Genomic DNA, 10,923 nt, shown 5'->3' with positions numbered 1-10,923 from the left:
ATATTAACCCCCCCCAAACACCCCCAGATGGAGGGTGGTGGCCGTGTACCCGCTCTGCCCTGGGGGGAGGCAGCGACCCCCAGCTGGGCTCCGTGCGCCAGGCGGGGGCCCCCCGGGTCTTGGAGCCTGGCATTATCTCTGGGAGCACCCGGGGGGCCCGGGGATCTCGGAGGTGCCCAGGACCCTCTGGAGCCCTCCAAGCACCCCAGCCCCTCTCCTTGCAGCCACCCCCATCCCCATTTACCCCCCCCTGCAGCACCCCACTCCCTCCCACCTCCCCATTTCCCACTCCCACCAAGGCAGAGGCGAGCCGGGTGTTGTGCTTTTATTGCTGGGCTGGGGCTGCAGGGAACCGGGGAGCCGTGGGGTCCTCCACCACCACCACACACAGGAGGGGAGCGTCCAGGAGGGGACATCAGCGCTTGGAGAAATCCCCCCCTGCGGGACAGGGCGGTGAGGAGAGGTTGGGGACGGAGCGAGGGGGTCCCGGAGCTGCTCAGGACCCCCGTGCCAGCCCCCCCAGCCCCTGCTCACCCTGGCAGCTGCTGCACTCGCAGCTGTGGATGACGGGCAGCACCACGGGCTCCGCCGTGCCGCCGGCGCAGGGCAGGCTGAGGATGCGGACGGGGCTGGCGGGGTCCAGGCGGTAGCTGCAGCACTCGCACAGCGTCTGCAGGTACGGCTCCTGCACGGCCACACCGTCACCGCGCTGCGCACCACGAGACCCCCCCGGCACCACGAGACCCCCCCGGCACCACGAGACCCCCAGCACCACGAGACCCCCGGTGCCACGAGACCCCTGGCACCCCAAGACCCCAAGCACCCTGAGACCCCTGGTACACCGAGAATCCCAGTGCCATGAGACCCCCAGCACCCTGAGACACCCAGTGCCATGAGACCCCCGGCGCCACGAGACCCCCGGCACCCCGAGACCCCCAGCTCCACGAGACTCCCGGCACCATGAGACCCCCGGCAACCTGAGACACCCAGTACCACGAGACCCCTGGCATCATGAGACCCCCAGTGCCACGAGACCCCCAGCACCCCGAGACCCCCGGCACCATGAGACCCCAGGCACCATGAGACCCCTGGCACCCCGAGATCCCCAGCACCCCAAGACCCCCAGCACCCCCAGAGCCCTGACACCCCGAGACCCCCGGCACCACGAGACCCCTGGCACCCCAAGACCCCAAGCACCCTGAGACCCCTGGTATACCGAGAACCCCAGTGCCATGAGACCCCCAGCACCCTGAGACCCCCCAGCACCATGAGACCCCCAGCACCCTGAGACACCCAGTGCCATGAGACCCCTGGCACCATGAGAACCCCGACACCACAAGACCCCTGGCACCCCGAGACCCCCGGTGCCATGAGACCCCTGGCACCATGAGATACCCCATGCCACGAGATCCCCCGTGCCATGAGACCCCTGGCACCCCGAGATCCCCAGCACCATGAGGGGGGGCGAGGGTAGGGGATGGAGGGGGGTCTCACCTCGGGGGTGACGGCGGTGCGGGAGCGGCAGCGCCCGCTGCAGAAGCTGACCTGCACCCCGGGCAGGGAGCAGGGCCCCTTGGTGATGTTGCGCAGCTCGGTGAAGAGCCGGCACATGGAGGATGGCTCCTCTGCAAGGAGGGGGGGGGAGGCAGAGCTGTAGCACCCCCGTGGCCGCCTGGCCAGCCCCATGTGGGTGGCGGGGTCCCAAGATTTGGGGCAGAGCCTGGGGGGGTCTCTGGGAGGACCCTTACCTGGCCACTCCATCCTGCAGACGGGGCAGCAGCGTCCTGGCTCCTTCACCTTCACCTCGCCCTGCAGAGACAGCAACATCAGCCTCTCCCTGAGCCCCAGGGGGGGCAGCTGGGGGGCTGCTGGGGGGCAGCAGGGGGGGCTGGGGCTGTACCTCGGGGCAGGAGAGCGGGGGGCAGCCGTCTGTGCAGGCAGCCCTGCCGTCCACGCAACGGCACCTCGCACACTCCTCCTGCCACTCGCTGCCGGGCTGGGGAGGAGGAAGAGGGTGAGCACAGCAAGGTGGGGGGGTCCCCGGGCTCCCCCAGGCTCCCCCAGGCACCCCCAGGTACCCGCTGGTGGCCGTGGCCCCGCTCACCTCGTGGATTTGCCCCCGGTGCAGGCACTCGCAGAGCGCAGCGGGCACGCAGCGGCCGCTGCTGTTGCGGTAGCGGCCGGGCTCGCAGGCGCAGCCGGGGGCTGGGGTCGTGCTGCAGCCAGGGGGGGTCTCACCGGGGATGTCCGTGCAGCTCTGATCGCAGCCGGGGGGCACCCCGGGGCCCTGCACCCCGGGGTCCTGCCAGCGCTCACCCTCCGGGCAGGCTGGGGGTGGTGCAGGGCACGTCACCGGCACCGGCCACGCACCGGCCGTGCCCTCGGGCATGTGGCAACCAGGGTGGCTCAGCCGGTGGCAAACGAACCCAGCGGGGTGCTTGGGCACTGCCACCGCTGCTGTAGCCCTCTCTGGGGCGGGCATCCCATGGGTGACAGCTCTGCCCCTTCCCTCGCTGCCCCCCGGGTGTCCCCAGGGCTGGGTGAGACCTCGTGGAGCAACGTCCCCATAAACGGACCCATCGTGGTGCCTTGTCCCCCCCCCGTCCCCAGACACCTCCCTGGGACGTTTGGGGGCACTCACCGCAGTCGGGGAGGCTGCAGGGAGCCCGGCGCAGGGGGGGCCCCAGGCACTCTGCCCCCTCGTAGAGGCGCTGCCGGAGGGGGTGCCTGCGGGAGAGCCGCTCGCCCACCCCGCACGTCACCGAGCAGGGGGACCAGGGGGACCACGGGGACCACAGGCAGTCCACTGCAGGGGGGGGGACACACGAGCAGGGCCCGGCTGTGGCATGGGGACCACGGCACAGGCACGGGGACAGGGACAGAGGGAGTTCTCTCACCACTGCAGTCCTCCTGGGAGCAGTTGAAGGTGCCATGAACACAGACGCTGGGGAGAGAGCGCGGTTCAGAGCCCACCTGGACCCTGGCATCGTGGGTCTGGGGGGGTTTTGTGGGGCGGGGGGCACCCACCAGCTGTTGCAGCGGTGCCGCAGGAGGCTGCCCGGTGCGTGCTCCTGCTCCTGCTCCTCCTTGGAGAGGTTGAGTGCCCAGGGCACGGCGGGGGTCAGCACGCAGCGGCACCGCTCGGGGGGCACGCAGGCACCGTCCTGCAGCACCTGCGGGTGAGGGGGGACCCTGAGGCCTCTGCCCCGACCCAAACCCACGTCCCCCGTGCCCCTGGGGGCTGCGGCACGGCCCCACCTGTCCGTGAGGGCAGGCGCAGCCGGGCTGGCAGGGCTGCTGCAGGCACTGCGTCCCCGGGCGGAGGTGGGCGCAGGAGCGGGGGCAGGCGTTGGCGCAGTCCCCGTACACCTGGCTGTGGGGGCACCCTGCGGGGCACAGGTGGGGGCTGGAGTCAGTGGGGGTGGGCAGATCCCACCGCCCCCAGGCCCCTGGGACCCTCCGTGGGGTGCCCACACTGGGGCTGCCCTACCCGGCGTGCAGTTGTGGGCGTTGCAGACGCGGAGCTGCCGCAGCACCGGGAGCGGGCACGGCTCCTCCTCGCCTCCCTGCAGCTCCCGGCGCCTCTCCGAGCTGCCCCCGCCGCAGCTGGCACTGCAGGGGCTCCAGGGGGACCAGGGGCTCAGCTGGCAGCCGGCTGCGGGGGGCAGAAGGGGGTCAGCACCACCCCAAAACCGTGCCAAGCCCTGCCGGTGCCGGTGGCGATGCCGGGGGTGCCGGCGGGCGCTCACTGGGGCAGGGCTGGGGGCTGCACTCGGCGGTCTCCTGGGTGCCAGTGTCCGTGCAGGGCACCCCCCCGGGGCTCGGCAGGCAGGAGCGGTGCCGGGAGGTGCGGCCGCCCCCACAGCTGCTGGAGCAGGGGCTCCAGGCAGCCCAGGGCCCGTAGGACGGGCACGGCAGCACCGGGCACACCAAGGTCCCGTTCACACAGGTGCTGAAACGGGAGAGGGGCTGCGTGAGGAGGGGGCCCCGAGCTCAAGGACAGGGCGTCCGGTGCCCCCCCCTGCTGTCCCCTGCCCCCCGGCACCCACCAGTTGTGGCACTCCACCTCGGCCACCTCCCCTGGCCAAATCTCCTGGCTGCTGTTGGCCCCGGGCAGCCCGCAGCGACATTGGGCGATGGGCACGCACGCCCCATCCTGCAGCAGCTGCCCCGGGGGGCACCGGCACCCTGCAGGGACAGGAGCAGCCGTGCACCCATGGGTGCCGCGAGCACCCAGCGGGAAGGGTGCAGGGAGGTGTGGGTGGGGGGGCCGTACCTGGCTTGCAGCCCCCCTGCACGCACTCCACGTGGGGCCAGAGGTCGGTGCAGGCGCGGGGGCAGCCGTTGGCACAGGGGGCAGCGGGCGCCTTGCCCCGGTCCTCGCACACCTCCCCTGGGGGCAGCAGCAGGGGGCTGGGGGGCGGCTGGGGGCAGCCCCCGGATGGGTGGGGGTCTGGGGGTGGGATGGGATGGGATGGGGATGGGGATGGGGATGGGATGGGGATGGGGATGGGGATGGGGATGGGATGGGGATGGGGATGGGGATGGGGATGGGGATGGGATGGGGATGGGGATGGGGATGGGGATGGGGATGGGATGGGGATGGGGATGGGATGGGGATGGGGATGGGATGGGGATGGGGATGGGATGGGGATGGGGATGGGGATGGGATGGGGATGGGGATGGGGATGGGATGGGGATGGGATGGGATGGGGATGGGATGGGGATGGGATGGGATGGGATGGGGATGGGATGGGATGGGATGGGGATGGGATGGGATGGGGATGGGATGGGATGGGATGGGGATGGGGATGGGGATGGGATGGGATGGGATGGGGATGGGATGGGATGGGATGGGATGGGATGGGGATGGGATGGGATGGGATGGGATGGGGATGGGGATGGGGATGGGATGGGGATGGGATGGGGATGGGATGGGATGGGGATGGGATGGGATGGGATGGGGATGGGATGGGATGGGGATGGGATGGGATGGGATGGGGATGGGATGGGATGGGGATGGGATGGGATGGGATGGGGATGGGGATGGGGATGGGATGGGGATGGGATGGGATGGGGATGGGATGGGGATGGGGATGGCGATGGGGATGGGATGGGATGGGGATGGGATGGGGATGGGGATGGGGATGGGGATGGGGTGGGGATGGGATGGGATTAATGGGATTAATGGGATTAATGGGATTAATGGGATGGGATGGGGATGGGGATGGGGATGGGGATGGGGATGGGATGGGGATGGGGATGGGGATGGGGATGGGGATGGGATGGGGATGGGGATGGGGATGGGATTAATGGGATTAATGGGATGGGATGGGAGGGGGGCATTACCTGGGCAGACAGCAGTGTTGCAGCTCTCGCTCTGGGACCATGCCCCCGGGCAATGCCCGCTGCCCTCAGGGTTCTGGTGGTGTCGGTGTCGCAGGCGCTGTCCCCCGCTGCAGGGCTGCTGGCAGGGCCCCCAGGGCCCCCAGGGGCTCCAGAGGCAGAGCTCTGCGGGACGAGGGCGTCACCCACCTGCAGCCGGGACCCCTCAGCCCCTCACCCCGCAGCACCCCCGGTACCTTGGCACACGTGGGGGTCGGGGCAGAGCCGTTCCTGGCGCAGCTCCGCCGTGCAAGCAGCCGCATCGCCAGCCCAGGGCAGGCCGGTTTCGGGGTCCAGGCAGGCTCGGTAGCGGTGCTGCAGCGAAACCTGGGGCACGAGGTCCCCCGGAGCCTCCTCGGACTGGGGCAGGAGCGGCGCGGGCAGGGGCAGGCAGGGGCCGCAGGGTCCCCACTCCGACCAGGGGCTCAGCGGGAGCAGCCCTGCGGGGACACGGAGCTGCTGGGGGGGGTGGGAGCCCCCAGGGTGCCCCACAGGGGATATAGGACCACAGGCACAGCCCATGGGGCTGGGGGTCCCGTCCCAGTATTGGGGGGCACACTCACCCTGGCAGCCCTCGCTGCTGCACCGCAGGGCCCCGTCCTGGCACACGCTGCGAGGAAACGGTGGTGAACCCCCAGCACCCATGGCCCCCCATGTGTGGGGGCGACTCCCAGCCCCCCAGCAGCCCCCTCTCACCACTTCTTGCAGCCCAGCAGGATGCTGCTCCCCGCAGGCAGGGCCACGGGGCCGCTGGAGCCGTTGGTGTGCAGGCAGTCGCACTGCTCGGGGGGCACGCAGGCTCCGCGCTGCTCCAGCAGCCCCTGCCCGGACAGGGGGATGTGGAGGGGGGCACATGGGGTGTGCCCTCAGCATCCCCACGCAGCATCCCCATAAAGTCCCCACAATGTCCCCGCAGCCATCCATTTGCACCCAGGGCTCGCTGCGGGCACCAGGCTCTTCCCAAGCCCTCCCTGACCCCACAGAGCCCACCCGGGTGGCCCCCACCCCACAAAACCCATCCCGCCACCCCTTCCTGCCCTTGCCTGGGGGCAGAAGCAGCCGGGCAGGCAGCGGGGCAGGGCCGGGCAGAGCTGTGGGCGCTGCAGGGAGGAGCAGAGCCGGGCACAGGGGGGGGCGCAGGGCTGGAACTCGAAGGGGGGCTCACAGCTGGCGTCTGCGGGGAGAGGAGACGCTTCGGACACCCCCGGAGGCACCAGGACGGGCAGGGGCAGGGCAGGAGGCAGGGACGGGAGGGTTTGGGGAGGGTGACGGCACCGGGCAGTGCCAGCACAGGAGGGTCCCCGGCAGCCCCCTCCTCACCCGAGCACCCCGAGGTGTCGCAGTCGCGGAGCTCCCCGTCCAGCCCCACGCAGGTGCCGGGGCCGTGCCGGTGCCGGTGCCGGTGCTGCAGCGGGGAGCTGCAGGAGCAGGGGCTCCAGGGGCTCCAGGGGCTCCAGGAGCACTCGTCTGGAGCAGAGAGGGGACGAGGGTGAGGGCTGGGGACGAGCCCACCGCCCCCTGCCCCTGCCCGCCCCCCTACCTGGGCAGGGCTGCAGGTAGCAAGGCTCCAGCTCCCGGCGTAGGCTGGCACCAACCCCAGTGCTGTTGTTGCAGGGGGCACCGGGGGTCCCGGGGGTTGGGCAGGGGCAGGAACCCTCCCGGGTGGCCAGGCCGGTGCCACAGGTCTGGGAACAGGGGCTCCACGCGCCCCACGTGCACTGCTCGGGCCCTGGGATGGCGAGGTGGCACGTCACGGGGCACCGTGTCCCTCTGTCCCCTCCGCCCCCCGCCTGGCCCCGGGAGGCTGGCAGGGGGCTGGGGCTTTGCGCCCAGGGGTGCGCAGAACTCACCGGCACAGGGGGTGTCCCTGCAGACCGTGCCCTCCGGGGTGCAGGTGCTGCAGGAGGGGACGGGGAGGGTGGGTGCCATGGGCAGGGGGGTGCCCATGGAGCAGAGGGTGCCCACAAGACAGGGGGTGACAATGGGGGCAGGGGGTGCCCATGGAATAGAGGGTGCCCATGGGACAGGGGGTACCATGGGGGAAGGGGTGCCCATGGGGTACGGGGTGCCCATGGGGCAAGGGGTGCCTAAGGGACGGGGGGTACCCAAGGGACAGGGGGTGCCCGTGGAGCAGAGGGTGCCAACAGGACAGGGGATGCCCGTGGGGTAGGGGGTGCCCATGGGGTAGGGGGTGCCCATGGGGTATGGGGTGTCCATGGGGGCAGGGGATGCCCATGGGGCAGGGGGTGCCCAAGGGACAGGGGGTGCTATGGGGGAAGGGGGTGTCCATGAGGTAGGGGGTGCCCATGGAGCAGAGGGTGCCCACGGGGTAGGGGATACCCATGGGGTAGGGTATTCCAATGGGGGCAGGGGGTGCCCACAGGACAGGGGATGCCCACAGGGCAGGGGGTGCCCATGGGACAGCTCGTGCAGGAGCAGCCCCAGCCCCTCCCGGCCCCCTGCCCACGAGGACACTGACCACTGCTGGCACTCGCCCTGCCTCCACGTGTCCCCCAGCCGCCTCTCCCAGCCCTCCTGGGGGCACAGGGGCGGGCAGGGCCCCTCGGCGCAGCCCCGGCTCTCCGCGTGCTCCCCTTGGCACTCCTCATCCCACGAGCCTGATGTGGGGGTCCTGCCGGGGGACAAAGCGGGGGGGGGGGAAACGCGTGGGTGGCAGCCCCCCGACACCACCTTGCGGGGTCCCGGGGGCCGCGTCCCCACCTGAAGCGCGTCTGCTGGCCGTCCCCACAGGTGACGCTGCAGGGGGCCCAGCGGGACCAGCGGCTCCAGGAGCAGGGGGGCGGCGGGCAGGGGAGGTGGGTGCAGTGCAGGCGGCCCCCCCGGCACGTGCAGTTGTTGCAGCCGTCGTGGTGGGTGCTGCCCGGCACCCAGCCGTGGCCCTGGGCGTCGGTGCACTCGCAGTGCGCGGGGGGCACGCAGCCCCCGTCCTGCTCCAGCGTGCCTGCGGGTGGGTGGCATCAGTGCGGGGGCACCCCACAGACCTTGGGCACCCCACAGACCTTGGGGGGCCCAGGCTCTGCCCCCCGGCACCCCCCCAAGTCCAGCACTCACCGTTGGGGCAGCGGCAGCCGGGCTCGCAGCGCTCCTCGTCCCCGCAGGCGATGCCCTCCTGCAGGTCCTCGCAGCGCCGCGGGCAGCGGTTGGCACAAGGCACCAGGGCCATGCCGGGGGGGCAGCCGGCCCCTGGGAGGGGGGCACCCATCAGCACAGCACCAGGGACCCCATCCCTGTCCCCATCCCCGTCCTCGTCCCCCCCGGCTCCATACCGCAGGGCTGGGGGTTGCAGAGCCGCAGGTGGTGCCGCTCTCCCGGGCAGCGCTGCCCCCCGTTTTTTGGGGGGGGACGGGTGCAGGAGCGGGAGCGCACGGCGCGGCCCCCCCCGCACGTCCTGTCACAGCGGGACCAGGGGCTCCAAGCAGACCAGGCGCCATCCACTGCCACCGGGGGGGGGTGAAACACGAGGGGGTGGGCGTCAAACCCATCAGGTGCCATGGGGGCTGGTGCCCAGCCAGGGCCAGGCAAAGCCCCCAGGGTGCTGGGGACCCTTCCTGGGGTGCTGGGAACCCTCCCTGGGGTGCTGGGGACCCCCCTCCCACCTTTACAAGCCTGGAGGTTGCAGAAGCGTCGCTGCACGTAGGCGCTGAGGATGCCTGGGCACCATCGGCCCCCCGTGCCGGGGGGGCTGTAGGCACGCAGGCGCTGCTGCACCCCCACGCCGCAGCTGCGGGAGCACTCGGCCCACGGCCCCCACGGCGTCCACGAGCAGTTCAGGCCAGCACAGTCCTCGCCCTGGCACGGGGGGGCATCTGTGGGGACATGGGGACAAGGGGCATGGCACCACCCGTGGCTGCGCCGCTGGGTGCTGGGCAGGGGCGCAGGGGATGGTGCCCGGCCCCCGGGCAGGGGGGCACGGCCCCGGCCCCACCTGAGCAGTGGGGCAGGTTGCAGGGCTGCTCCTGGAAGCTCTCCCCGCTGCAGTTGGTGGCCCCGCTGCAGAGGCGCTCGCGGCTCTTGGTGGCCGGGCGCTCGGGGCGGGTGCAGGTTTTGGAGCAGGGGCTCCAGGGGGACCAGGGGCCGAAGCCCTCCTCTTCCTCAGCACCTGCCCAGGACGGGGGGGGAGGGTTGGGAGCAGGGCCAGGGCTTGCCAGGAGCACAAGGCTCCAAGAAGCCCCCCCCAGGCAGGGTGGGAGCTCCATGAAGGGGCCCCCACCATGCCCAGGGCGAGACCCCCCCCATGGCACAGCCCTCACCTGGGACACCGGGGCTGGGCTCCTTTGTGGGGGCGGCCACGGCTGCAGGGAGCAGAGCAGGCGGTGACACCCCCGCACCCCCAGCCCCGTGCCCACATGGGTCCGGTCCCCATGGGGCAGCCGGACCCCCATCAGGGTGAGGGGAGGGGGCTGTGACCCACCCGGGCACTCGGGGCTCTGGCAGTACTTGCTGTCGGAGCGGGGCCCGGCGCAGTCGCGGCCCCCCTGGGCAGGGGGGGGGTTGGTGCAGCCCCTCTGCCGCGTCCTCACCCCCAGACCCCCGCAGCTCCGTGAGCAGCTGCTCCAGGGACCCCAGGGTGTGAAGCCCCCGTCCCGCGGGCACAGGGGCTGCGAGCAGTTCAGCTGGCCATGGAGGCAGGTGCTGGGCGAGAAGGGGCTGGATGAGACTGGGATGGGGCAGGGGAAGGGGTCGGGATGGGGAGGGGGACGGGGAGGGGAGCAGGGTGCGTGGGGAGGGCTCCCCCGGCGCTCACCAGGTGGTGCAGGAGGAGTGCAGGGTGCTGCCGGGGGGCACCTCCTGGTCCAGCGTCAGGGGCGGCCCCTGGGTGCCCAGGAGGGTGGGGGTCTCCTGGGGGTCCGTGGAGCTGTTCTGGAGCTCCCGCAGGACCTCGGCCGTCAGCACGCAGGGACACTCCTGCACAGGGCATCGGCATCGTGCCCGCAGCCCCAGGGAGCCCCCATGGCACCGGGGGGCACCCAGAGCCCTGCGCACCCACTCCACAACCACCCCAGGGGAAGGGGGAGCCGGAGAAGCCCACACTACGAGGCACCCATGGGTGCGCAGGCAGCACAGGGGATGCAGCCAGGGGCTTTTAGGGGAGGGGAAGGGGCACGGGACCCCCGGGGGTGGGGGCACTGACCTGCAGGCACTGCCCGTGGTGCAGCAGGGTGCCGGCGGGGCAGTGGCAGCCCTCCTGGCACCCCCCGGGGAAGCAGGCGATGCGGCCGGCGAGGTGGGCGCAGCTGTAGGGGCAGCCCTCGCCCTGCTGGCACTCGCGGTACAGCCGCCCCCCCGGGCAGCCCGCCTCTGCGTGGGGACGGGGGTGAGGGCGGCTGTGCCATGGGGGTCCTGGAGCTGCTGCGCCCTCCCCACCCCACCAGCAGCCGCAGCCCCGGCTCGTGTGCAGGGACGTGGTTTGGGGGTGCCATCCTGTGCCTCTCCATCCACCCCGTGCCACCCCAAGGACCCCATGTGCCACCCCATGTCCCTCCATCCACCCCATGACACCCCACTGAATTCATGCCA

General features: G+C 72.0%; 1 protein-coding gene across 1 annotated transcript in view; it reads right to left on the bottom strand.

The window, feature by feature from the left end:
* Positions 1-311: 311 nt before the first annotated feature.
* The window catches only part of LOC119715861 (SCO-spondin-like), a 35,155-nt gene continuing 24,543 nt past the window's right edge, over positions 312-10,923 (bottom strand). The window contains exons 74-105 of the mRNA XM_072033977.1: positions 10,538-10,704; positions 10,151-10,311; positions 9,818-10,038; positions 9,657-9,698; positions 9,332-9,505; positions 9,003-9,212; positions 8,673-8,840; positions 8,458-8,589; positions 8,107-8,347; positions 7,865-8,017; positions 7,236-7,282; positions 6,926-7,114; positions 6,706-6,852; positions 6,429-6,559; positions 6,082-6,206; positions 5,949-5,995; positions 5,583-5,825; positions 5,350-5,511; positions 4,277-4,393; positions 4,050-4,188; positions 3,750-3,952; positions 3,491-3,655; positions 3,259-3,386; positions 3,028-3,173; positions 2,898-2,944; positions 2,642-2,806; positions 2,105-2,328; positions 1,901-1,996; positions 1,749-1,809; positions 1,495-1,625; positions 535-685; positions 312-438 (exon numbers count right to left, since the gene is read on the bottom strand). Coding sequence (XP_071890078.1) covers positions 416-438; positions 535-685; positions 1,495-1,625; positions 1,749-1,809; positions 1,901-1,996; positions 2,105-2,328; positions 2,642-2,806; positions 2,898-2,944; positions 3,028-3,173; positions 3,259-3,386; positions 3,491-3,655; positions 3,750-3,952; positions 4,050-4,188; positions 4,277-4,393; positions 5,350-5,511; positions 5,583-5,825; positions 5,949-5,995; positions 6,082-6,206; positions 6,429-6,559; positions 6,706-6,852; positions 6,926-7,114; positions 7,236-7,282; positions 7,865-8,017; positions 8,107-8,347; positions 8,458-8,589; positions 8,673-8,840; positions 9,003-9,212; positions 9,332-9,505; positions 9,657-9,698; positions 9,818-10,038; positions 10,151-10,311; positions 10,538-10,704 — 4,556 coding nt within the window. The 3' untranslated portion in view covers positions 312-415. The remainder of the gene's footprint in view (positions 439-534; positions 686-1,494; positions 1,626-1,748; positions 1,810-1,900; positions 1,997-2,104; positions 2,329-2,641; positions 2,807-2,897; positions 2,945-3,027; positions 3,174-3,258; positions 3,387-3,490; positions 3,656-3,749; positions 3,953-4,049; positions 4,189-4,276; positions 4,394-5,349; positions 5,512-5,582; positions 5,826-5,948; positions 5,996-6,081; positions 6,207-6,428; positions 6,560-6,705; positions 6,853-6,925; positions 7,115-7,235; positions 7,283-7,864; positions 8,018-8,106; positions 8,348-8,457; positions 8,590-8,672; positions 8,841-9,002; positions 9,213-9,331; positions 9,506-9,656; positions 9,699-9,817; positions 10,039-10,150; positions 10,312-10,537; positions 10,705-10,923) is intronic.

The sequence above is a fragment of the Anas platyrhynchos genome, chromosome 2 (assembly GCF_047663525.1).
Source record: "Anas platyrhynchos isolate ZD024472 breed Pekin duck chromosome 2, IASCAAS_PekinDuck_T2T, whole genome shotgun sequence".
Taxonomy (NCBI): domain Eukaryota; kingdom Metazoa; phylum Chordata; class Aves; order Anseriformes; family Anatidae; genus Anas; species Anas platyrhynchos.
Note: the sequence above shows the minus strand (reverse complement) of the source record. Positions and strands in the feature narration are given on the sequence as shown.